Genomic DNA, 27,786 nt, shown 5'->3' with positions numbered 1-27,786 from the left:
TATAGGGGGAGGGGGGGCAGCATCGCAGATGTATAGTTGTAAACGCTACTCCTGCCGGAGTATTTAAACCCCGCCCACGCGGCTCAGATCGGCCCAGAAAAGAAACTACACCATTTCTAATGGAGTGCAATACCGGCTGGAAGGTGTAGGCGGCGGTATTTGCCCTTTTGCGAGCTCAGACCCATTCCCAATGATAACATCAGGCTGGATGGATGAAAAATGTATGGATATAGCTAATAAAAGAAATAACAATTAAAACCAGTTTTCTCGTGATTGGCGCTGAACGGTTGGCGAGTTAACCCGACTTTTCTCGTGACTGGCGCTGAATGAGTTAAGTGATACTGCATACAACTTTATTACAATTTTTTTTTATTTAATTTTTTACAAAAGTTGTAACTGTAATCCCTTAGTTGCTATAATTATTAATCAGATTAGAAACACAACAAAATTGATGTTTAGGGCCTACTTGTTGGATTGCTCTGATATGTTTGAGGAGGAAAACTACAAAAAGGAAATCAGTAAAATGCATAATGTCATAACTTGATATAATATTTAATCAGGGCTGTAGAACATGATACAAAGAGTATTCTTTAAATAGACACCTTGCACGGACCATTTGTGTAGTTACTGTATGTCTTCCAACATGGCTGACTAGTAACAGTTGTGTTGACATACTGTATGAGAAATATATAGGAATTATTTTCTTCAAAAGTGGTTACCAGGTGATTATAGGCACTCATGCTGGAAGAAAGAAAACTACACAAAGATTCTGTGCAAGGCCTCTATTACAGTCTGTACAAAATAATACATAGTCTGTGTAACTTCATGGTGTTTAGAGGCAAAGTAATCCAACAGTAGCAGGAAGGAAACATTATGTTGGGAGTAATCCAGCAGAGTATGTAACAAATTACAAGCTGAAACTATAATTATAATATAATAATTATAATTAATGAACTCCCCAAACCTGATACAGTAACTATAATGTTGGTGAGCTGCACACTGCTACAACTTCCTTAAATTGCAGTGTATATTTGACTCTGTAGGAGTACAACACCAGTCACATACTGTACATACACTGACATACACATACAGAGCAGTAACTTGGTTCTCTGATGTATATACAGTCCTACAGAGGCCTCTGTTTCTCAGAGGATGCTCTCAAGGCATACCAGCTGACACCTGAACACCTCACAATGGCATCCATAGATAGATTTTAAATATGTATATTTTTACATGTATTTTAATAATCGCATTAAAATGGCCTCGATATTATGTCATGTATAAAAACCATGAGAGGAAATAAGTTAATAAAACAACCTTTTGTACACATATTAAATCATATTTAATGCATCCATTTCAAATATAAAATGTCAATAATATTTGCTTCAGTTGAAAAATACCAACTTTATATCCCCACATACTTCCGTTTGCTATACAAGATGAAAAAAAAACATGGCTGCATAAGACAACGGGCACAGAGTTATTTTCTTTACCTTCTTTTAACATTCTTACAAACGGTTGTTGCATTAACAAAATAACTAAACAAAATAAAAACAAACAGGCGCTCCGAAACATCGTCATTGATTTGCAATTAAAAAAAAACCTAAAAGAAACACTCCACACATACAATATACAGAATATATATACATTTAGAAATGGTCATTCTGTTACAACTTGATAGAACAGAGCTTTATAAAAGGAGGACGGCAGTGCAGTTTGACAGTGACACATTATATTTCACACAGGATTGTGCTCAGTATGGATAATGTCTTTCTCCCTCCTGGATTTGGCTCCTCCCAGCAGGTTTAATGAAAGCGGCGGGTCCCGGGGGGAAAAGGGATGGATGATGGCTCTCCGCTCCTCACGCTGGGGTTTGGACAGTGGCTTTGATCTCTGCGGAAACCCTCTTCTCCCTGCGTCCTGCGTACTCCCCGATAAAGGAGCCGTCCTCGTTGAATTGAGCGCCCTCGTCTCCGTAGTCCACCAGGCTGTCCTCCCCACTGTCCCCCGCTTTGATCCCCGCGCTCAGAGACTGCTGGCTGCCCTTCAGTGGCTTCTCGTCGTTGTCGCTGCACAACACGGCACAAACACAGTAGAATGTGAAATCACCTCATTTCACTCATGGCTTCTCTCCACGGCTTATTGGGGGGGGGGGGGGCAGGGTTGCAGGCTTGAGCCGTCAAAGCGGCGACAATGAGCCTGATTGGCATTAGCATTTAGCTATCACTGACCAATGGGAAATACACATGCAAACGCACAAAGTCAGGACATTTCTTAATTGTTAACACTATGTGTTGCATCAATGTGTTCGACGGTGGAATGGCTGCGGGCGGAGGAATGGGATATTGACAGGGATGTTATACAGATGCAGATGTTGAACCTGCACATGCTGCAGTCCTGCGGTGCATTTTGACTGGGATGGATGACCTAATCTTCACCGGCCGTATTAAATAGCCGGTGATAAAATACGATTAACCATATAAGTGGACAGCAATCACATAAAGGGGGATTATTAAGCGCATCTTGTAATAACCACGATTTACGCCGGTAATACCGCGCATTGATCCGAGTTTTACGGTGACATTATACGCTTTGCCACGGAAACACAATAAATTTGCGTTCCCCATCACCTTGAGCTTGGTTAATTTCCAGGGCACATGCGTGAGCGGCACCGAGTCGCACGGAGCCTCTGGAGGCGTACAGTTAATGGTAAATGCAGAGTTGACACCACCGCGTCAAGTCGCTCTGTCGCAGTTAGCACGTTCTGTCGCGGTGTGCACGTTCTGTCGCGGTGTGCACGTTCTGTCGCGGTGTGCACGTTCCGCCGGTCCGTTGGGGAAATCACTCTTGGCGAGTCTTTGCTGCAGGAGAGTGCGTTATGAATTGGGCGACTGAAGGATTAATGAAACGAGGCCCACATATTACTGCCCCGGAGATGAGCCGCTTTCAATTACACTGATTGGTTTTGCCCCCCTGCCGTGTGGCGGGCAGCCTTCATTTAGCTCCGTTCAGGAACAAATAGCAACATCTGAACAACGAGGTCATTCCGCTCTAATGGGATGTCTACAAACACCAACTACACACATTAACTATAGTGAAACCTAATGGTATTCCTGTGGTATTATTCCACCCGCATTATAGATTTACCACAGAAATACTGTAGTCATTTATAGTGTCTGTGTTTTTTGTTTCACCCACACTATACTGTACATTTCCCATATAAACAATTCACCTTAAAATATTATAGAAATGCATGGTGAATCACTATAGTATTCCTGTGATTTTAGCGTATAAATGCTATGTATCTACAGTGATTCACTATAGTATTTCTATAGTAATTGTGTGAAAAAAACACAGGAATACTATAGTTTTACTAGAGTTCATATTTTTATGGGTATCACCTCCACAACACTACGCTCGACAAATGGTAGGTAATGAATGGCTGAAGGTAATGACAACAAAGGTAAAAAGTAATACCTTTCTGTAATCACATTACTTTTTTCTGTAACAAAGTAATGTAAGGCATCACTGTTCCAATTTTGGTAATCGGAAAGGACAGTGTAATGGGGGGGGGGGGTAATACGCTTTACAGTAACGCGTTGCTGTAATCACTTTACTCGTTCTCACAATGGAGTGATGTAAGGCGTGATGTAACTGTTTACATTTTACTAATCACATAGTTATTGATTTAACAAATAGGGTCATTACTTGTGTTACATACTGTAGCGTTCTCTCCATATTGATATGGATTCACAGAAATACTGCGATAACAGAGGCTTTGCACGGAAAAGCTTGTGTAATTGCCTTTCTTCCAACATAGCTGCCTGCAAGCATTGGTTACCATTAGATCATGCCTAACTTTCCACCGTAAAACGTTGGAAAAGCACGATATTAGTTTGACTGTGACTTGTTTATAAGATCCAGTAGCAAAACATCAACACATTACATTTTTGTTGATATATTCCTCATACTGTATCAACCAATAGAGACTGTTCTTTGGAGGGAAAACATTCCGTGAAAGGACTCTATTCAGTATTTTTCTGCATAATGGGTAGATCGAAAAATTCCCTGCGCACCTGGCCTGCATCTCCTAGCCTACTGAGCATCCTGGGCGTTAAACGGGTGTGACCCAAAAGTAAGGTAACAAGCTAGTGTAACAAATTGCTTTCTCCTGGAGAGTAATCAGTGAAGTAATTTGTTACTCTTACATTACTGAGATGTAATGTGTAAATCATTGCTTTCCTTTTGAGTAACGACTACAACATTGAACAAGGGGTGATATCACATTGACACCACCAGGGGTCGGGAATGTTACTTTCAAAATGTAATCAGATTACAGATGACTGATTACTAGGGCTGTCAATTTTAACACATCTTTAAATCACAATAACCTTTTTGAGCCCCACCGCTTCCCATCATTTCAAAAGTAAGCCACGTTGTATATAAAGATGCAAAGATGAACGACTCTTAATAAATGAAAATAACACATTAAAAGCTGCAGCAATGGGATGAAATCTGAAACAGTTCCTGTCTCCTATGTGGGCGGGACTTTTACACAGGCTCTATCCTTAATGCTGTGAGATTGCCGGACAGGCCTTAAAAAAACGTTTATTTTAAACCAAGTTGTACTGCTACGTCTCCACCAAATTAACAAGTACCGACTACAGGCCGAGCTGCTGCTATCTTTGCTGATGATGCAGCGTTATCCCAGGCGGTACCCCTTAAAACTCAGACATCGCATGTACAGCGTCACAATGGCTTACTAAATCCTTATCTTTCTTTCTATGTTCTTTCTAAGTTAAGGTTAGAGTTAAGTAAGTGTTAAGAGTTAGTGTCAGGCATGCGGTTAAGGTTAGGGTCAAGTTAAGAGTTAAGGTAAGGCGTAAGGTCTACAGTGAGGTTAATGTTAGAGTTAAGGTAAGGGTTAGGCGTGAGGTCTACAGTGAGGTTAGGGTTAAGGTAAGGGTTAGGCGTGAGGTCTACAGTGAGGTTAGGGTTAAGGTAAGGGTTAGGCGTGAGGTCTACAGTGAGGTTAGGGTTAAGGTAAGGGTTAGGCATGAGGTCTACAGTAAGGTTAGGGTTAAGGTAAGGGTTAGGCATGAGGTCTACAGTTAGGTTACGGTTAGAGTTAAGGTAAGGGTTAGGCGTGAGGACTACAGTGAGGTTAAAGTTAGGGTTAAATTGAAGGTTAAGGTAAGGCACAATACATGGTTTCAGAACTTATTTTGGTCAAGGAATACACATTTGGTGTTTATATAATGACTTGACCTATTTTTGACCTTCATATGCAAGATGGCTGCCAATTTTGAGCTCCAAAGGGGATTATTTTCAAAATCGTCACAGAGCCTTCATATTAGGCTCGAATGAAAGATCTGCTCATGATGAGTTGAATACTATAGAGTATAAGTACACATAAGTAATCTCTGAGGTCAATAAAGTCCATGTTTGTGTGTAAACGGTTTTCCATTAAATAGGGTAGGGCAAGGTCTTATGATTACTTCCCCTAATCATTTTGTCATTATGATTAATCGCAGCCCATACTTTTTTGATCAGCCCTATTGCTTATCTGTAACTGTAATCAGTAACGAAATCCACTCTAATACTCAGTATTATAATCTGATCGATTCACAGTTACTTTTGGGCTACTCTGTTTACATAATTATATTTATTCCAATTGCCCGTACCTGTAATTGTCGTTATTATATCACACACAACCATGATTTAAACATGTGTCTATAATGTCTAAACTGTTCAAATGCCCTTTACTCTTCAGACAGGTCACTGAGTAATCCAGTAAATTAAGTATTTCCCCAATGCATCTCTAAATGTGATTATTTTCCTTTCATAACGGTAATCAGATTACTGTGATCTGATTTAGTAATCAGATTACTCTGATCTGATCTCATAATCAGATTTCTCCCATCCGATTACATGTAATCGATTACCATTCCCGACCCCCTGGACACCACGGATGTGTAAACAGCAACATGCTGTTTATCACATAGCCTACATTAGGTTATTACTCAGCCCATCACAAGTCTGGAGCAGGGATGTCTGTGTGAGTCGGTGTAAACCTCATGCATGCGCGGCTGTCTTCCAGGACAGGAGAAACGCAGAGTGTTAGACACAAGAGACACAGTTAAAGGGTTAAAAGAACACGCCAACATTTTGGGAAATTAGCTTACTGTCTTCTCCAGAGAGATAAATACCAGTTTCCTCTCTGTGCGTTCAGTAGAAATCTATCTGGCTGCACGTTAGCCTAGCTTAGCACAATGAATGGACGCGGACATGTACGGGTAGCCTTCGGGAGAGGTGTTAGTTGGACAATGCGTAGGCTACCCGTACATGTCCGCTTCCATTCATTGTGGTAAGCTAGGCTAACATGCAGCCAGATAGCTTTCTACTGAGCGCACAGAGAGAAAACTGGTATCTATCTTCTTGTCTCTCTCTGGAGAAGACAGTAAGCAAATTTTCCAAAATGTTGGCGTTTTCCTTTAAGTTCATATTTTTGGGACCTGTATGGCCCGGTTTCCTACTTATCGATGATGTTGTCAAAAGGTCCAGAGTACTGTGCTTCATACTGGATACTGAGCTCCTTAGTTAGCCACAAAACAATTTACACCTTCTCCAAAACAAACTTCATTGCTTTCCCTTATAAAAAAATTGTGGCATTACGTAAATAACTTTCCATGGTACTGCCATGGTAAAAGTCATGTATCACCATGGTACCAATTATGTACTTGTAATAATATCGTGGTATAATCCAATTTTAACCATGATACAGATGGTACTGATCAGTGACCGGAGACATGATGGAAATACCATGACACTTTTTCACTGTGAAGTACAGTAGGCTTCAGTGTTTATATCACAGTTCTTACCGGAGCGTGGCCCTGTTACTTTACATTGGTTTTGTGGCTGACTAGCCAGAGCTGTGTCCACAGTATGAAGAACAGCATGGATCATGCTGAGAAAAAACTCTGCAGATCCACAATATCATTGGTAAGCAGGAAATACACCTGGAGGTCAAACATTTCTGAACTTTCAGACAGAGAATAACATGAGAACAACAATGGATACCATAGCACCATGTGATATTGTTGCATCTGAATTGCAGAGAGGTACAGTATGGTGTTGAGATGACACTCGGAAGGGTTAAACTTACCTGTATTCACAAAATGTGTCATCATGCATGCCCTGGGATTCCAGGTCAGGGTGAAGGTCTTCTTTTTCCTTCACTGCTCAGAAAAATAAGATACAATTATTGGTCCTCATTCTCAAACATGTAGCCTACATGAGTACCTTTGTAAATATCTTGGTACAATTTTCGTACTAACACATTTACAAAAATCCACCTGCCTTTTCGAGTTTGTAAATCCTACATAAATCCTACAACTAATTTACAATACGAAGTCGTTCGAGAATGCAGAATAAATTCGTAAATCGAGTTACAAAGGAATTCCTTGGTAACTTTCACGTATGTCCGTTCGAGAATAAGGACCATTGATTTATTTTTACTCAAGTCATTGGTTCTAAAGAGGCCTTTAACATAATATGTGTGTTGTTATCCCAATATAGCTGCCATTGATAAGCACTTTTAAAAAGAATATCCAGTGTGCAGTCATTATTACCGTAATTAAAGATCTGTGCAGTGGTAGAGTAAAGTAAACCATTAGAAAAGCACAATATTACTGTTCCACTGTGAATTGTTTACAAGATCCAGTAATAAGCCAAATGATTATGTTTTTGTTGATATATTTCTCATAAATCAAAACATAGCAACCATTGTTATATTTCGTATGGCTATCGCGTCCCGCTCAAGCCTATTGAGATACCCCTTATCTCCTTGTACCTAGTGTACACCACCACGAAACAACTTATGCACCCATACCTGACCGGGTCCCGCCTCTATGGAGGCGTAGCCTATAAGACCATGGTACTGGTCACCAAACACTCTTCCTCTATTTTCGTTCCATCATATTGGATGCTGTGCACCGTATGTAACTAGTAGTATGAAAAGATTAGAGAAGGTTCGTAATGTTTAAAGCTTACCGGAGGTTTGCTTTTCCCTGGCATCTTCGGAGCATGTTTCAGCGACACATTGGGCCGGTGCTGATGTTTCCTCGGCTGACGACGGCAGACCGAGGGGCAGCGTACAAGGTTTGACTATCAAGTCGGCTTGTACAAAGGTAAGGCCTGTGTCATTAGGCATCGATGTCAGTATTGGTAATGCTGTGGAGTATGTTTCGGCGCCAGGGCCGGGGCGGCTTGGTGATCGTTCCACTGCAGTGGACGGTTTCCTGGCAATCCTGGAGCACGCTGCTAACGTTAATGCTACTACTGCTACTTCTGCTAATGCTAACGTTGACACTGAAATGGGTCGTTGTTCTAATAATCCCTGCCGCGGGATACCGCTTTTCCCTCCTCTTACCAGCTTCATTGATGAAGGTCAGTCGGTGGTTGATGTGGGGGGTTTCGCTGAGTCCTATTTACCTTTTTTACAGGTGAACAGGCTAACAACAGGGTGCAGGCCGGGTGTACCGTGGCTAAGCAGCCAGGTAGCTTTGTTCCTGTGCCCCGGCGGGGATGAACGACGTCCCGCCCGGCCGATGCTTGATAGCGAATCGGCTCGGAGGGTGGCAGTATGGACGGATGAGTTGTATACTGCTACAGGATGGTATTTGGCGGCGGCCAGTGTTATGGCTGAGCTGGCTAGTTTCCTATCCATATTGGCGTCGGGTAGTAGGACTTTGGGTCCAGCTGACATTGTAAACATGTTGCATGTTTGTGGTGTTATAGAGATCTTGACTCAGTCGCAAGCTATAACTGCGGGGAGGATTAGGATGCTATCAACGTTTGTTGTTAGGCATGTTTGGTTGGAGCAATCTCCTCTTGGGGAAGAGGATAGGTTTTCTCTCCTCACGACTCCTTTTTCCACAGATAGTCTTTTTGGACATTCTGTGGAGGCGCAGGCGGCTGTTGATCTGGGTCCTACACCGCCTCACGCTGTGCAGCCAGAGGTGGGAACACGGTCTCGTCAACGACTGTGGCGAGATCCTCGACAGGCGGCCATGTTTCCCCCGCCAGTGGTGCCCTGGGTGGAGAGTCAACAGGGTACCACAAGGCCGACAGCCTTGGCGGCCGAGGGATCGGCCATTTTGGGTGAATTTGAGTTTGGTAAAACAAGCCGTTGTCACTTTGCCGCGAGCAGCCCGCTCCCCGTTCAATCCTCTCTCTGTTACCCACGGAAGCGGGGCTCTGATCGTTCTCCTTTGGCTGCGGGCCGCGAACCTTCATTGAAGCGTATGCGGCCCCATTCTTCACTTCTCATGGGGACAGGGGCTGACACCCAGTTGATGGCTGAGCCTGGGTCTGTCCGCAAGAATGTTCCGTCGCGTGGTTCCTGCACCACACGTTGTGTGTTGGATGAGCCTGGTGTTATAGCTGCCACTAGCTACAGTGGTCAGCTGGGGGACTCAAGGCCTCTTCTGTTGAATGCACAGCAGGGGTTACCCCGGCTTCGCCTTCGCCAGGCGGGGTATCGCGCTGGTGCCTCCCACTCCCGTCACAGCGGCAGTGGTCTGCAAAAGAGAGGCAAGCGTGATTTGGGTGGTAGCAATATCACTGCAGGGCTTCAGTGTGTAGGAGCCCATGGGGTCCTCATGCCTTGCGTGTCTAGCTGCGGAACAACTCCTCAGCATGCGCTAGAGGGGTGTTCAGGGGGGGGGGTGTGTGTCAACCAGTTTGATGACAGCTTCTCCCGTATCAAACCGGCCCTTTCTGTCGGGGTCCCCCCTTGGGTGCGTTATTTTCACATATGGTGACAAGAATGCCGTTTGGTGGGGTGGATAGAGAGAACGTTGAGGGGGGGGCTTGTTTTGCAGTTCGCACAACCCCACCCTCCGTTCTCAGGTTTGGTCCCGACCCTATTGTCAGGGTCAGAAGCAGTGACAGCCCTGGCCGACGAGATCCAATCTCTGTTGGCGAAGCAGGCCGTCATCGTGGTTCCGAGAGAGGACGCGATGTCAGGCGTCTACTCCCGTTATTTTCTGGTACCCAAGAAAACAGGGGGGGTCAGACCTATACTGGATCTGTCCGCGTTCAATCGGTTGATTGTAGCGAGACCGTTCAGAATGTTGACCGTCAAACTCCTTCTGCTTGCTGTCAGGAGGGGAGACTGGTTCACCTCCATAGACCTGAAGGATGCGTATTTTCACATCCCCATTTACCCTCCTCACAGGAAATTCCTACGGTTCCTGTTTCAGGGCGTAGCGTACGAGTACCAGAGGATGCCGGTTCGGTTCGGTTATTCTCTGGCTCCCCGCACATTCACCAGGTGCGTGGCGACTGCACTGGAGCCCTTACGTCGTCGGGGGTTACGAGTTCTATTCTATCTCGACGACATTCTACTCCTCAGTCGTTCGGAGGAGGTTGCCAGGTCTCATACCAGGCTGGTGGTGGAATTCCTCACCAACCTGGGTTTTGCTGTGAATAGGAAGAAGAGTACCCCTCTTCCCAGTCAACAGGTGGAGTACTTGGGCTTGACGTTGAGGTCAAGGCCCATGATTGCAACCCTCTCGGAGCAGCGTCGGGTGGTTCTCCGTCACATGCTCGGGGGGTTCCGTCTGGGAGGGATGGTCACGGCGCTGCAAGTGATGCGTCTGCTAGGCATTATGGCATCTGCTCACACGGTGGTTCCTCTTGGCCTCCTCTTCATGAGGAGGATACAGAGGTGGTTTCTCTCTATGAGAATAGATCCGGTGAGGGACAAAAGTAAACGGTTGACGGTTCCTTTGTCGATATGGGGAGATCTCGCCCACTGGAGGAGGCTGGGTATCCTCACCATTGGGGTCCCCATAGGCAGCAGGAGCTCACACGTCACGGTCTTCACCGACGCCTCTCTCACGGGTTGGGGAGGGACGTGTCGGACCCACGCAGTGGGGGGCAGCTGGACGGGTCATGCTGGCCCAGCTGCCCCGCATATCAATGTGTTGGAGTTGGAGGCGGTCCTCCTGGTCCTCAAACGGTTCGACCACCTGGTGGTAGGCGAACACGTTTTGGTCAGGACGGACAGTATGACGGCAGCGGCGTATATCAACAGGCAGGGTGGGACTCGTTCCATCCGCCTGCTCCGGGCGGCGGTCGAACTTTGGCTATGGGCATCTCGCAGGCTGCGCAGTCTGAGGCCGCTCCACATTCCTGGTACAGAGAATATGGGGGCGGATATGATGTCTCGGTGCGGTCCTCATTACGACAAGTGGGAACTCCGCCCCGACATAGTCAGACAGATCTGGGATTGGTTCGGGGAGGCCTCGGTAGATCTGTTTGCGTGCCGACGCTCTCACAAGTGCCCCTTGTGGTTCTCGCTCAGTCGAGCAGATCATCCCCCCTTGGGGGTGGATGCCTTCTTGACCTTTCCATGGCCGCCCGGTCTTCTGTACGCCTTTCCTCCTGTACAGCTGTTGAGTCAGCTGTTGGAGCCGATACGGAGGCAGCGCAGGACGGTGATCCTGGTCGCACCGGACCGGGGCAAGTCAGTATGGTTCCCGATCTTGATCCAGCTTCTGGTCGCTCCTCCTTGGGTCATTCCTTGGTCGGCGACGGCCCTCTCACAGCACGACGGGTCACTGTTCCAGTTTCCGATGTTGGGCCAACGGCTGTTGGTGTGGCTGGTGGGAGGGTGAGTCTGGAGAGGATGGACCCTTCGGTGGTTGATACCATCCGGTGTGCGCATGCTCCCTCCACTGTCGCGGTTTACGCGGGCAGATGGCGTGCGTTCCAAGAGTGGTGTAAGGCGGGGGGCTGGGACACTGTCTCCTGCCCCCTGGATGCTGTCCTGAGTTATCTCCAGTCTCTTCTTGGTAGATTGTCGGCTTCGACGATGAGGGTATATGCGGCGTCTATATCCTCCTATCATGAGAGAATTGAGGGGACTGTTTTGTTCAGCCACCCTCTTGTGAAGCGTTTCCTGCTTGGCGCTCGACACGTTAAGCCGGTGCAACGCTCCTTGGGTCCGACTTGGGATCTTCAATTGGTCCTCGGTCGGTTTTCCTTGGCCCCGTTTGAGCCGCTCGAGCAGGCCCGTTGGAACGGCTGTCTTTCAAGACTGCGTTCCTGCTGGCTGTCACTTCCGCTAAACGCGTGGGTGAGCTCTGTGCTCTCTCGGTACGTCCAGAGTGCCTGTCTTTTCGGGCCGATTGCGGTGCCACTCTGCGACCTAATCCTGCTTTCATGCCTAAGAATATCCGGAGTTCCTTCCGCTCCCGGGATATTGTGGTTCAGGCGTTTCGTCCTCCTCCTCACGCTAGTGAGTTAGATGCGGGCCTTCACCTGTCATGTCCGGTCCGTGTTTTGGGAATTTACCTCAGCCGTACTCAGGACCTCAGGGTTACCGATCAGCTTTTTGTCTGTTACGGTGGTTATCGTGCCGGTAAGGCACTGTCGAAACAGCGCCTGTCCCATTGGTTGTGCGAGGGCATTGCCCTCTGCTACACATTGGCTGGGCAAGATCCCCCTGGGGGCATCAGGGCGCACTCCACTCGTGGGGTGGCTGCCTCTGCCGCTCTCCTGGGTGGGGCCTCGGTGGAGGACATCTGTGCTGCAGCTTCATGGTCCTCCCCGGGCCCCTTTGTAAGGTTTTACCTCATGGACATGACCGGGGGTTCTGTCTCCCAGGCGGTTCTGGGGTCTGTGGCCTTTCCTGCTTCCCGTCCTTTGGTAGGGTAGCAGGAGTGTGTGGGTATGGGCCACAGTGTGTTAGGTCACACGTGGTTCCGCCTGTGCTGTGTGTTCAAGGGGTTCTAGTTCCCTCTTGTTCGCACTCAGGTGGAGTTGACTGGGCCCCCCTTCGTTAGGAAGGATGGGGTGACAGGGCTCCCCGCACCCCTTGATGTGGGCTTACGGGTCCTCAGGGGGTACATCTGTCGGGTCTCGCGTCCGCTCTAACCCATATCTCAATAGGCTTGAGCGGGACGCGATAGCCATACGAAATATAACGATAGGTTATGTAGATAACCTAGTTATATGAGTATTGGCTGAGCGTCCCGCTCTAAGCGGCCCTGAGTTCCCTTTTTGAGGGATCTTTTACTGGAACGGGATTTTGGCGAGGAAGGGTGTTTGGTGACCAGTACCATGGTCTTATAGGCTACGCCTCCATAGAGGCGGGACCCGGTCAGGTATGGGTGCATACGTTGTTTTGTGGTGCTGTACACTAGGTACAAGGAGATAAGGGGTATCTCAATAGGCTTGAGCGGGACGCTCAGCCAATACTCATATAACTAGGTTATCTACATAACATATCGTTTTGCACATAGCAACCATTGTCTCTTACATTGCCATGTACAATCTACTGGTTGCTACTGTATGTTACAGGCAGCCATGCTGTAAGACAGATAACTACATACACATTCCATGCAAGGCATCTTGCACTTGTTTCATATGAGGTAAATTAAAACAACTACAGGTTGATAATATGTGTTGAAAATAAATGTATTCAAATTCCCAAGCAATTGGTGTTTTATATACGTGCAACATAGTATGCAATTTTTTTATACATTCTTGTGTACATGGATAATATTGATCTTATAAATATTATATTAAAATTTATTTTATTAAAATATAGGTCTGTTGCAATTTTTTTGCCAACAAAACCTTTACAGCCACAAAATACAACAAATACATAATATTTAATAAATAAAGTTAGTGTTCGTCCTTCTATCACAAACAACTAGGAAATTAAAATGTGTCTTTATTCCCCTTTTTTCTTTTCTCTGTGGTGGTGGGACTACGTTTGAATCACGGATGGGCCTTTAACACGAGCACCAAAGGGTCTTAAATGACAAATGAAAGAAAAGACCAGTGGAGGTTAAGGTGGTAATTAAAAAACAACAACCCATTAAAGAAGAACAGAAGAGTCGTTTTCTGCTGACACCTTAAGTGATATCTGTCCAGACGACAACCTTATGGCCATTAGTCATGAACGATCAAAGCTATAAATGACCCTTATGTCCTGAATAAGAGGAATGACATTAAGATACCATACTGCTTTGTCGTAATCCCCTGTGCGGGCCACACTGTGCAACATTTGCATATCATCTCAATATAGGCCTGTGTAATTGTTTGAGGCTGTCATTGAAAAACGGCACATCTGAATAATGCAAGATTCAAATGTTGTAAATATAAATGCGCATATTCCTAACAATACATAATTCCCATTTCCACTGAAAACATTTTGCACCGAAATGATCTGCGGTGTGGCTCGTCTATTTGCATGAAATAATACATCGGCTTTACGTGTCGCCGTAATGGATTCCAGAATGATTTGTAATTTCTTTCTTAGCGACGAAACGCCTAAATGGAAATATAATGACACTTGTGCGCTGTGATTAGTTCGCATTCAGGAGGTGCGGTGTGTGTGTGTGCGTGTGTGCGTCTGTGAGTTGCAAACACCTACCAGAATACTTCCCCCCTTTATTTCTGTTGACAAAGCAGGCGATCAACACAACGAGCGTGAGCAGAGCGACGGCACACATCAGCCCGATAAACCATCCTTGGGTGGATATTCCTCCGTGGGCGCTGGCCAGACCTGCAGGAGAACAATACCCTGTGACTTTGATTCGGCCTGGCCCTTTCACCGGGGAAGGGGGGGGGGGGGGGGGGGGGGGGCACTTGATTGAATGTTTAGCATCGACAAGAATCTATCTGATGCAAAGGCAGAGGTGGACGGCCACGTGCTGCCGCTGCGATGGAAGCGTTCCAGTATTAATATTAAACAAGCTATAATCCGCTTGTCTAATTAATCAGGTAAGGAAAGCTGTTCAAATGTAATTCCTCTCAGAAGAGTCCACAGAGCTAAAATCAAATCCTATCGACGCTGCAGGAACCATGCACGGGTCACCTTGAGTCACCTTCAAGCGGCTGACTGACCGGTGTACTCGCTTTCTACTTCAATAAGACATCAGTTAGTTCTGGTGCTTTATATAGATTTTTTTTGGGGGGGGGGGGGGTGAACTTCTTATTGGGCATCATCCCTCCTCACCTTTGGCCCTGGTCCTGATAACATCTTCAAAAATACTAGTATTATCAACCCAGTTGTTAGTCATAAGGCGCACTGTGTACTCAGTCGCAGGTGCGAGCCCCTCAATGATGTGGAAAGTCTTAGAAGCGTTTAGTGGCTCAGATATCCTCCAGTTACCTTTACCTATAGGAGGTGAACAAGGGTTAGTACTCAGGACAACACATACAACTAGTATTATTTACTGTGCGTATGAGGTCAAAGACATGGAAGACATTTCATAACACACGCACACACACAGACACACACACACAAGGTTATACACATGTTAGCCGCATGCCTACGCCAAGGATTTCAACACGTAGAAGACTATACTATGTAGAGTAACTGTAATATTAACTCTAGTAATATAGGAATGTAGTAACTGCTTACGGTTGTTCATAAATGCAATATATAACTCTGAATCCTTGCGTTCACTCCCAGGGATCCAGCTGATATTTGCAAAGTTGTCACTAACAGAAGAGCTAATATTCAACAGGGCTGCGGCTGACAGACGAGAAGGGAGAGAAATGGCAGAGAAAGAGGGTTAGTAAAGGATATAACAGATTGCAAGCCACCGTAGAAGGGTCTGGGTGTTGTCACGGAGGGGCATTTACATGTACATTAAAGGTAGAATCTGTAATGCTGTCAAACAGCGACCTCTAGGCAATAGCTACATATTATAGCTACATAGTAACTTATTGTAGTGTGACCCACACATCAAAATAAAGAAATAAATTAAGTAAACAAAGTGTAATACCAAGAGGGACTATTTTGCCTAGAGGTCGCTGTTTGACTGAATTACAATTCTACATTTAACATTGCAATATTATTCTGGCTAATAGTGTTCTGTCAGGTTTGGTGCATGCGAGTGCAGTATCCAGTTTATAATAGCCTGGACAAAACTCATATCCCAAATAACATGATTACTGAAAGGGATATGCCAATATTATCCGGGATGCGGAGTCAAGTAAAACACACAACAACCAGCTGTTGAGTTTTGGGTCTGTGTGAACTCTGTTTTAATGGCAATAGTAATAGATATTCCGTTTACAGAATTGGGAATGATAATGCGTAGATAGATACCTTATCCCGTCTTAAGATATTAGCCGGTATCCATCATGTTAATGTGTATGTAAACATACACATTATCTCCTCTATGTTGAAGTTTGGTACACGTACTGTACTTCTCATTCGTAATGGTAGGAACTAGGAAGTCAATAATGTGTGACATATGACAGCACTGATATGGATATATGGAAATGGAATGACAGCTAATGCATGCAAAGGGTAAATGAAAAGCTATATATACAGTACGCATCCACTGAGACCTGAGACACTATTGACACCACAAACTGTGATCCAATCACTGTGCCCTCTTATCTATGTAGGCCGACGAGTAAAATCCTCTGGTGGGCGTTCGTAACTTTGACAACCTTAATCGTGTTTACTCCCACGTCAATAATATGAAAGACATATGTGTCTGTACGGAACTTAATCTGGACGTCTTCCCACACCAGGCAGTGGAAACTCTTGAGTGCTGATATAACTCTGACAGGCGGCGGAAACCGGCGTTGGCAGATAATTACACACAAGGCTACTATTGCAGATGTATACTCCGACAGCAGTCACCCGAGCTGGTCAACAAAAACCCATGCAGTCCCCCTTCAGTTCCCTAAGGCAAACATGCAAATCTTAGACCACATCTCTAACTCAGCTGCATTATTTGCTCAGGTGATAATTCGGTACACAAGGACACCTGTGTCGGGCCCCATCCCAGTGAGAGTAAATTACATCGTCTGACTAATGCTGATGGATTAGTCAGTAACTATGGTAATACACGTCATCGGCTCTGGATGATGACTTCCAGTGACAAGGGGGGGAGCTGCGGACTAAATATATCCCACGGCTGACTGCCGTGTTTGTCACCATCCTCGTCCGCCTGCTATTAGACCCCACAGGAAACAGCTGCTCTCCCAGCAGGAGTCCACGCCTGGCCACACATCCTTAAAAGATGTCTCTTCAAAGTCAGGAGGCTCTTTAAAAAGGGAAAGGGAGCGGAATATATTCTGATGGTAGGGGGAGGGTTCAACAGCTTCCACTTATCCCCTTATCTCAGTGGCCCTTAAATATCACCCTCGCAGTACAAGCTCTCTCACCCCCGACACCCCCACCCCCGGCTCGAGCCAGGAGCCGGGAGGACGTTCCCCCTCTGAGTGTTCCGTCCCTCGCAGCCCAGCACTGCTGCTGCCGGGTTCACGCCGGTTGAAGATTACATGGAAATGTCAGATGACTGTTTGGTCAATACTGTGCTGGGTGTGGGGAGGACACAGGCCCCAACAAATCAATCACTGACAATTACACCAACTTCTCTCGTTCAAACAACTACACACTAGGGCTCACACCTTTAGGTAAGGGTATAGATCTGGTCATGTGGTCACCCCCCCCCCCCCCCCCCCCTGTGTACTGTTGCAGAGTAGATGTTCTAACGAGAAACGATTACAAGGTTGTTGTTGTTGTGTTGCCCAGTACCAAAAACAATGAGCCTGTTATCTTTGTGCAATCAGTCCAACTATCACGACCGCAGTAGCGGTTTAAATGTGATGCACAGCGGCTTTTATACCTATGGTGGAATGAGTGGTTTTGGCCACTGGGGACCTTGTGGTGCTTGGAGGTGAGGGGGAGGTTGACTGGCCTGAAAAGAAAGACAGATCTTGTGATTATCAGTCGAGTCGAGCACGGAGAGCTAGCTTCTAGCTTCTCTGAGTTAGTGCACATGCTATTTTCAACTAGGGAGCACAGAGATCTAGCTTCTAGCTTCTCGGAGTTAGCGTATGCTACTTTCACCTAGAGAACACGGAGAGCTAGCTTATAGCTTCTCTGAGTTAGCGCACATGCGATTTTCAACTAGGGAGGACAGAAAGCTAGCTTCTAGCTTCACGGAGTTAGCGCACATGCAATTGTCAACTACAGGCTACAGGACTAAGATTAGTAACTCATCAACTTGACAACTTCCAACAGTGAGACAAATTGCGTCGGTGGGCATTTCATCTTCAGCAAGAGTTTGGTCAGTTTTACAGGCAGTGAAGAGAGAGGGGAGAATATAGTAGGCCTGTTAGCTAGATGGTAATGCAACAGCATAGCACACGCCAGGATTAAACGCCATCCAAAAGTATGTGGTATGGCAAATTAGGCTGATAAGAGGTCTATAAATGATATAGTTTGGTGAATAATACAAATATAGTATGTTTTAAATATCTTATTGGGATCAAAGACTTCAATTTGTGTGATCTTGACTTTTTAACACCTATCTAAACAATTTTGAATCCAAGTTTCCGTCGAGGCCATAGCCGGAGGGAAGGTTGAAAGAATGCCTGGTCGCCCAGATATGGCTCCTAAAACGACGTTTGTTTAGTCTGTAACGCATGTGGCGCTGTGCCTGCTGTTACTGGGATACAAGTCAATATTAATTTACAGAGTGGCTAACGAGTTCAGATTAATATGCATTTATAATTAGGCCACTCATTATCACTGCATGTTGTAGAGGAAACTACAAACTTTATAGAGAAAAATTTAAAAGGAGTTGACATTTTGCTAATGAAAGGAAGCAGGAGAGTGCTCTCTGCTGATGGCAAGGGCGACCAGCAGACAAGGTCAATTATCACAGCTGAGGAGACTGTCTGCATCGCCGCTGTCTTGCGTTCAGGAAATTGAATGTGTCTCAGTCCTTTCAGACTCCAAATGCCGCCTGAGCCCCGTTCATCAACCTTTTTATATATATATTTATTTTAATGTTAAATCTACCCATGCAATCACAACTGATCTACGTAAAAAAAAGAAAAAAAAAAACATATTTTGGCAAGTGTCATACCGACACACACAGCAACGATTTCAAAAGAAAATATGGAACACACTATTCTAAAAAATATAAATATAATTGAGTAAGGGTTAGTCTCTATCTAAGTATATTGTCCATAGTATCAGCACCTGTATGTGTAGGTATGACTTGCCATACTGTATATAGGATCTACATGTGGTCTGCTTTGCTGTTAGGTTTTTAAAACAGAGATCTACAGTACATACGGGTGTGGATAGTGGAAACCGTTGTAGAAGCTGGAGAGCAAAAAAATAAGGGCAATGCATAGCTAAGCAGACAGCGAGAAATGGTTTCAATCACACACAGACAGAAATACACACGCTTAATGCACTTACAGTATGTATCATCAGAGCTAATGGGTCCTACTAATCACCCCAAAGTACCAGAAAATACCAGAAAATACCCCAAAATACCCCCAAAGTATACCCCAAAGTACCAGAAAATACCAGAAAATACCCCAAAATACCCCAAAGTATACCCCAAAGTACCAGAAAATACCAAAAAATACCCCAAAATACCCCAAAATACCCTTAAATACCCCAAAGTATACCCCAAAATACCAGAGAATACCCCAAAATACCCTGAAATACCCCAAAGTATACCCCAAAATACCAGAAAATACCAGAAAATACCCCAAAATACCCTAAAATACCCCAAAGTATACTGCCCTGTCAAGGCAGACCGCAGTAACTTCAAAAAAGTGAAACTGAGAAAAATGGCTTTAAAGTTTTTTGACTTGCCATCCAAAATGTGTTATAGGTAGATAGATGATAGTACCCAGATTTAACATGTATTAATGAAGTAATCTTTAGGCATACAAAAATATGACATAATTATTTTAATTAACCCCCAAAAAGCAGATACTGCACTCTGCTGCACAGTTCCCTTAAATAATTATACAGGTAATGTACAGGCAAAGTGCAGTCACTTCAAATACAATGTTGTTTTCCCTCCAGCTTTCATAACTTAACCTAGCCATTTTATTTGGATCATCATCATTCCAATATATTCAGGTGTTAAATTTCATTTTCAAAATGGCTAGGTTAAGTTATGAAAGCTGGAGGGAAAACAACATTGTATTTGAAGTTACTGCACTTTGCCTGTACATTACCTGTATAATTATTTAAGGGAACTGTGCAGCAGAGTGCAGTATCTGCTTTTTGGTGGTTAATTAAAATAATTATGTCATATTTTTGTATGCCTAAAGATTACTTCATTAATACATGTTAAATCTGGGTACTATCATCTATCTACGTATAACACATTTTGGATGGCAAGTCAAAACACTTTAAAGCCATTTTTCACTGTTTGGAAGTTACTGCGGTCTGCCTGGTTTTTGAGTTTGATTTTGTAGTTACTGCAGTTTTTAAAACCCCATATCTCCAAAACTGAGCGACATTAACATCTGAAACTTGGTCACAAGATAAAACATTTATTGACAAGTTCAATTTCACTCATAACTCAATTCTGACTTTTTTTGAGTTACTGCGGTCTGCCTTGACAGGGCAGTATACCCCAAAGTACCAGAAAATACCCCAAAATACCCTACAATACCCCAAAGTATACCCCAAAATACCAGAAAATACCAGAAAATACCCCAAAATACCACAAAATACCCCAAAGTATACTCCAAAGTACCAGAAAATACCAGAAAATACCCCAAAATACCCCAAAGTATACACCAAAATACCAGAAAATACCCCAAAATACCCCAAAATACCCTAAAATGCCCCCAAAGTATACCCCAAAGTACCAGAAAATACCAGAGAATACCCCAAAATACCCTAAAATACCCCAAAGTATACCCCAAAGTACCAGAAAATACCCCAAAATACCCCCCAAATACCCTAAAATACCCCAAAGTATACCCCAAAGTACCAGAAAATACCCCAAAATACCCCAAAGTATACCCCAAAATACCCCAAAGTACCCCAAAGTATACCCCAAAATACCCCACAGTACCCCAAAATACCCCAAAGTACCCCAACATATCCCAAAATGAAAAACAAAAATGTGCACATTTTGTGTAATAGTGTAATAGTGTGTAATAGTGTAATAGTGTGTAATCGTGTAATCGTGTAATACTGTAATAGTGTGTAATAGTGTAATAGTGTGTAATAGTGTAATAGTGTAAATCAAATCAAATCAAATTTATTTATAGGGCCCGACAACACACGTTAATGTCCCCATGGGCCGTACAGATCTTCTTTAAACAAGTCAAGAAGAAAACATAACAATAAGTCAAGAACAGAACAAGAACACCATAAGGTGCAAACATTTTTAGATGGATGCAAATAAATGAAAGAATGCAAGCACTCCCAGACATACCCCACACGAAGGTAAGGAAAACTCACTAAAACCTAACAATAGGGAAAAAAGCTCCACAGGCAGTGTGGAGGAGAGAAACCTTAGAAGGGCCATTCAAGGGGGGATCTCCCTTCTTAGATGTTGGTGATAGTAGTGTTGCAGACGGACAGTTGGTAAGCATGCACTCATGTGTGTAGTGGAACACAGATGAGTGCATGCAATAGCAACTGTACATTTTGAAAAATTAAAGATAGAGCTAATAGCGATAGCAACTGAACATTTTGAAAGATTAAAGATAGAGCTGATAGCAATCTATTTGAGGCACAGGGGCGGCGCAAGGAGGGTCACGTCCTCCCCGTCTTAGTCAAGGGACATTTAACACTCCGGTCGTTGCTCAGGGACAGCCGGAGACAGGGAGATAGGGGGCGGCGCAGAGAGGGTCACGAACTCCCCGACATCATCGCGGGACATCCGGCACTCCGGTCACCACTACGAGACCTCCGGAGACAGGGGGGCACGCAGAGGGGGTCGCAACCTCCCGGCCTTCGTCACGGGACGTCCAACACTCCGGTCAACACTCCAGGATAATAATAGTAATAGTGTAATAGTGTGTAATAGTGTAATAGTGTAATAGTGTGCTAGTGTAATAGTGTAATAGTGTAATAGTGTGCTAGTGTGTAATAGTGTAATAGTGTAATAGTGTGTAATAGTGTAATAGTGTGCTAGTGTAATAGTGTAATAGTGTGTAATAGTGTGTAATAGTGTAATAGTGTAATTTTGTGTAATAGTGTAATAGTGTGTAATAGTGTAATATTGTAATAGTGTGTAATAGTGTGTAATAGTGTAATAGTGTAATAGTGTGTAATAGTGTAATAGTGTGTAATAGTGTAATAGTGTGCTAGTGTAATAGTGTAATAGTGTGTAATAGTGTAATAGTGTGCTAGTGTAATAGTGTAATAGTGTGTAATAGTGTAATAGTGTAATAGTGTGTAATAGTGTAATAGTGTAATAGTGTGTAATAGTGTAATAGTGTGTAATAGTGTAATAGTGTAATTTTGTGTAATAGTGTAATAGTGTGTAATAGTGTGTAATAGTGTAATAGTGTGTAATAGTGTGTAATAGTGTAATAGTGTGTAATAGTGTAATAGTGTGTAATAGTGTAATAGTGTGCTAGTGTAATAGTGTAATAGTGTGTAATAGTGTGTAATAGTGTGCTAGTGTAATAGTGTAATAGTGTAATAGTGTGTAATAGTGTAATAGTGTGCTAGTGTGCTAGTGTAATAGTGTAATAGTGTGTAATAGTGTGTAATAGTGTAATAGTGTGCTAGTGTGCTAGTGTGTAATAGTGTAATAGTGTAATAGTGTGTAATAGTGTAATAGTGTGTAATAGTGTAATAGTGTAATAGTGTGTAATAGTGTGTAATGGTGTAATAGTGTAATAGTGTGCTAGTGTGTAATAGTGTAATAGTGTGTAATAGTGTAATAGTGTGTAATAGTGTGTAATAGTGTAATAGTGTGCTAGTGTGTTAGTGTGCTAGTGTGTAATAGTGTGTAATAGTGTAATAGTGTGTAATAGTGTAATAGTGTGTAATAGTGTAATAGTGTAATAGTGTGTAATAGTGTAATAGTGTGCTAGTGTGTAATAGTGTAATAGTGTGTAATAGTGTAATAGTGTGTAATAGTGTAATAGTGTGTAATAGTGTAATAGTGTGCTAGTGTAATAGTGTAATAGTGTGTAATAGTGTGTAATAGTGTAATAGTGTGCTAGTGTGCTAGTGTGTAATAGAGTAATAGTGTGTAATAGTGTAATAGTGTGCTAGTGTAATAGTGTAATAGTGTGTAATAGTGTAATAGTGTAATAGTGTGCTAGTGTGTAATAGTGTAATAGTGTGTAATAGTGTAATAGTGTATTAGTGTGCTAGTGTAATAGTGTGTGATAGTGTGTAATGGTGTAATGGTGTAATAGTGTAATAGTGTGCTAGTGTGTAATAGTGTAATAGTGTGTAATAGTGTAATAGTGTAATAGTGTAATAGTGTGCTAGTGTAATAGTGTAATAGTGTAATAGTGTGTAATAGTGTGCTAGTGTAATAGTGTAATAGTGTAATAGTGTGCTAGTGTGTAATAGTGTAATAGTGTGTAATAGTGTAATGGTGTGTAATAGTGTAATAGTGTGTAATAGTGTGTAATAGTGTAATAGTGTGCTAGTGTAAGTGTGTAATAGTGTAATAGTGTAATAGTGTGTAATAGTGTAATAGTGTTATAGTGTGTAATAATATAATAGTGTAATAGTGTGTAATAGTGTAATAGTGTAATAGTGTAATAGTGTGTAATTTTGTGTAATAGTGTGTAATAGTGTAATAGTGTGTAATAGTGTAATAGTGTGTAATAGTGTAATATACACTATTACACACTATTACACTATTACACACTATTACACTATTACACTATTACACTATTACACAAAATTACACACTATTACACACTATTACACTATTACACTATTACACACTATTACACTATTACACTAGCACACTATTACACTATTACACACTATTACACTATTACACTATTACACACTATTACACTTACACTATTACACACTATTACACTATTACACACTATTACACTATTACACACTATCACACTATTACACTATTACACTATTAAACACTATTACACAACATTACACTATTACACACTATTACACACTATTACACACTATTACACACTATTACACTATTACACACTATTACACTAGCACACTATTACACTATTACACACTATTACACTATTACACTATTACACTAGCACACTATTACACACTATTACACTATTACACACTAGCACACTATTACACTATTACACTATTACACTATTACACACTATTACACAAAATTACACTATTACACACTATTACACTATTACACTATTAAGCACTAGCACACTAGCACACTATTACACACTAGCACACTATTACACTATTACACACTATTACACTATTACACACTATTACACTATTACACTATTACACACTATTACACTATTACACTGTTACACTATTACACACTATTATACTATTACACAAAATGTGCACATTTTTGTTTTTTATTTTGGGATATGTTGGGGTACTTTGGGGTATTTTGGGGTACTGTGGGGTATTTTGGGGTATACTTTGGGGTACTTTGGGGTATTTTGGGGTACTTTGGGTTATTTTGGGGTATACTTTGGGGTACTTTGGGGTATTTTCTGGTATTTGGGGGTATACTTTGGGGTACTTTGGGGTATTTTGGGGTATTTTCTGGTACTTTGGGGGTATACTTTGGGGTATTTTAGGGTATTTTGGGGTATTTTGGGGTATTTTCTGGTATTTTCTGGTACTTTGGGGTATACTTTGGGGTATTTTGGGGTATTTTGGGGTATTTTCTGGTATTTTGGGGTATACTTTGGGGTATTCTATGGTATTTTGGGGTATTTTGGGGGTATTTTCTGGTATTTTCTGGTACTTTGGGGTATACTTTGGGGTATTCTAGGGTATTTTGGGGTATTTTCTGGTATTTTCTGGTACTTTGGGGTATACTTTGGGGTATTTTCTGGTATTTTCTGGTATTTTCTGGTATTTTGGGGTATTTTGGGGTATTTTCTGGTATTTTCTGGTACTTTGGGGTATACTTTGGGGTATTTTGGGGTTTTTCTGGTATTTTCTGGTATTTTGGGGTATTTTGGGGTATTTTCTGGTATTTTCTGGTACTTTGGGTTATACTGTGGGGTATTTTGGGGTATTTTCTGGTATTTTCTGGTACTTTGGGGTGATTAGTAGGACCCGAGCTAATGTCTAAAGGGGGAGGAAGAGCAAGGAGGAAGAGCAAAGCAAGCATACGGCACATGGTTTTCAGTTGTGGAAAAGAAAAGATAAAATGTTTGGCTTTGATAAATGAACATGGGGCTGCGAAGCGCAGACAAACAAGGCAGACGTGATGCTGCGTTCGGCGTGAGTGACTGGCGTCGTTGTGCTCAAATCTGAACTGTTTCCCCCTCAAACAAACAAATGTAACAGGGAGATCCGTTCCACTACAATTCACTACTCGCCGAATTGAAAGCCCTACCACAGTCTTAACCTCCGGGTCTTTTTGATATGCATATAAACAAACTCTTCTAAATTAGTTTCTGTTCCTGTGAGAATTCCTCCAGTCAGCATTACATAAAAAGCAACAAAGATGTAATAAGTCAATACCTGCTGATTTAAAAAGTTTTGTTTCTCTGTCACGGATGCTGAACTACATGCTGCCTTTGACTGGAAGAATGGTGTTTTTATGATTCATAATCATTTTAATGAAAAATAAACGACAGTGATACAATTTTGCTCAGTATAGCTATTGTTTGCACTCCATTCTACTGACACGCATGTAAGTCAAGTGTATTTTCCCATTTTTCATTTGAACGTTATCACCCCGCCCCGGCACCCTAATCTACACTCTCATAGACACTTGAATTGAGCTTGAGCCTGTTGAGCCATGATACCATGCGCTCAATAGAAAATAGAAAATGAATGACATATAATATAATTGAAAAGAAAATATTACATGCAAAAAGGCCATTACGATTACGTACCTACCAATTCATTTTTCTTCTGATTACACAATTCAATATAAAAACCTTGTTTCCCCTACTCAAAGCAATTCTCTTTCTCTGTTGATTGTCCCCATAGTTCACATTCTGCCTCAAAATCAATAAGCACTTGCTCTTTCATGACAGTGACAAATGAATACCTATATCACACCCATATGAAATTGTTTATCCACAAAAAATTACTCCTATAGAGATATGAAAAGCCCAGCTGCAGAGGCCCGTATCATATTCCTGGAGTTCTCACGTGCCTGTTTCACAAGGCCCGAAACGGCTTAGTCATCTACTCCACTTCACACTGGATTCTGCACGACCTCTTCAGCCCCCCTTTAAAACCCACAGTCATCACCAATTCCTCTACCCAACCCAACCCCTCCATCTCACCCCCCCCCCCCCCCCCCCCCCCGCCCCCAGCCTGGGCCCCTATGTAACTCACGTGCTTCTGGGGTAGTGGTAGACTCTTCGCTGACAGCGGGGCCGCACCCCACCGCGGTGCAGGAACGCAGGTAGAACTTGTACTTGCTCAAAGGCTCCAGGTCGCGGAGGATCCACTTCCTGGTTTCCCGGTTAGTGACATCTACCGTCTGCAGGATCCCCACCTCCTCGGTGTCGTTCACTTAAAACACACAAGAGATAACGGAGGAATTAGTCGAGGAGAATCCGGTTCTGGGTGGAGGAGTTTCTCCATCATAGAAAGTGAGTTGGGAGAGTTTTTTTTACTGCACTGTCCTTGGGGACGTTATGATGGATCGACTCTTTTCAAAACAATCTACATCTCTAATGTGTAATTTGCATGCAAGTTAGTTTAGCCCATCCTGGCTGTCCCTAATGACAAATCTGGCTGATGATATTATAATCCATTCCTATGAGACCGGTGACATGTGAACTAAATCTCAAAATGTCTGCCGTTGATCGTGAGACTCACGAGAGAGTTTTCAAACCGACGTGCCGCTGGAACGTTCATCCAAAACGACACCTTTATCCCGTCAACTTTCACTGTCTCGTTCACCAAATCCACACCGACATCCGTGGCACCATTATCAAACATTCTCGAGGCAGCACGTCTCTGGGTTATTCAAGAATGTAAATATGATGGGGAATGACCGCTCTATCAAGTCGAATTTTGCGGCCCCTGGAACAGATGTGCAAAGCCGCATAGAGATTCCTCTGGTGTCGGGTGATGCCACGCTGACAGCTGGCTGCGTTATCCTCCGCGTTTCACACACGACTACCTTTAAGGGGAGGGCTTCAAAAAGCGTCTCACTTCAAAGAGTCCGTCAGCTTTATGGTGCTGCTGGCACAATGAAAACCTCACCCTACTTCTGAAATACAGTGTGACATTTGGCCCTCTTGTGCAGCCATGAAATCAAACTCAATTAGCCGGGTAATGCAGCTGGAAGTTAGCTGTTAGCCTCATTGTAGCTAGCTCTTGTTTAAGCATGGGGTAGGCGCGCGCGCACGCACGCACGCACGCACGCACGCACGCACGCACGCACAGACACACACACACACACACACACACACACACACACACACACACACACACACACACACACACACACACACACACAAACATTTGTTGGAATGGATGGTTTCCCCTGGGACTGAAGCTTGTGCTCAGGAGGATGGAATGGGTTCGACGATACTGGACCTTAACAGACCGTGACACACTCAGTGCCTTGGTCAGCACGGGCCTGGCTACGATCAGGACGCACAGGGACATTGGACACAAGCCTGACCTGAAGTTTCCTGTCCTCGTGCTCAGACCTAACGTCGACCAATTAGAAGGACACAATGATTTGTGTCCCTCACTGAGAAGCATGTGTTAGACAAACGACAAGCACCTGACGAATGCCTTACAGACCAAAACGTTGTGCCCTAAATGCTGTATATACCGTATATGTATATTTATCCTCACTATATACG

General features: G+C 43.4%; 1 protein-coding gene across 4 annotated transcripts in view; it reads right to left on the bottom strand.

Moving 5' to 3' along the window:
* Positions 1-402: 402 nt before the first annotated feature.
* Positions 403-27,786, bottom strand: part of chl1b (cell adhesion molecule L1-like b) — a 154,981-nt gene continuing 127,597 nt past the window's right edge. For all 4 annotated transcript variants that reach the window (XM_084316863.1, XM_084316865.1, XM_084316864.1 and 1 more), the window contains 4 exons: positions 26,297-26,476; positions 14,453-14,584; positions 7,166-7,238; positions 403-2,069 (listed from right to left, as the gene is read on the bottom strand). In XM_084316863.1, coding sequence (XP_084172989.1) covers positions 1,862-2,069; positions 7,166-7,238; positions 14,453-14,584; positions 26,297-26,476 — 593 coding nt within the window. In that variant the 3' untranslated portion in view covers positions 403-1,861. The remainder of the gene's footprint in view (positions 2,070-7,165; positions 7,239-14,452; positions 14,585-26,296; positions 26,477-27,786) is intronic.

This window comes from Notolepis coatsorum, assembly GCF_963971535.1.
Source record: "Notolepis coatsorum genome assembly, chromosome: 6".
Lineage (NCBI taxonomy): Eukaryota > Metazoa > Chordata > Actinopteri > Aulopiformes > Paralepididae > Notolepis > Notolepis coatsorum.
This window is presented reverse-complemented; position numbering and strand designations above follow the sequence as displayed.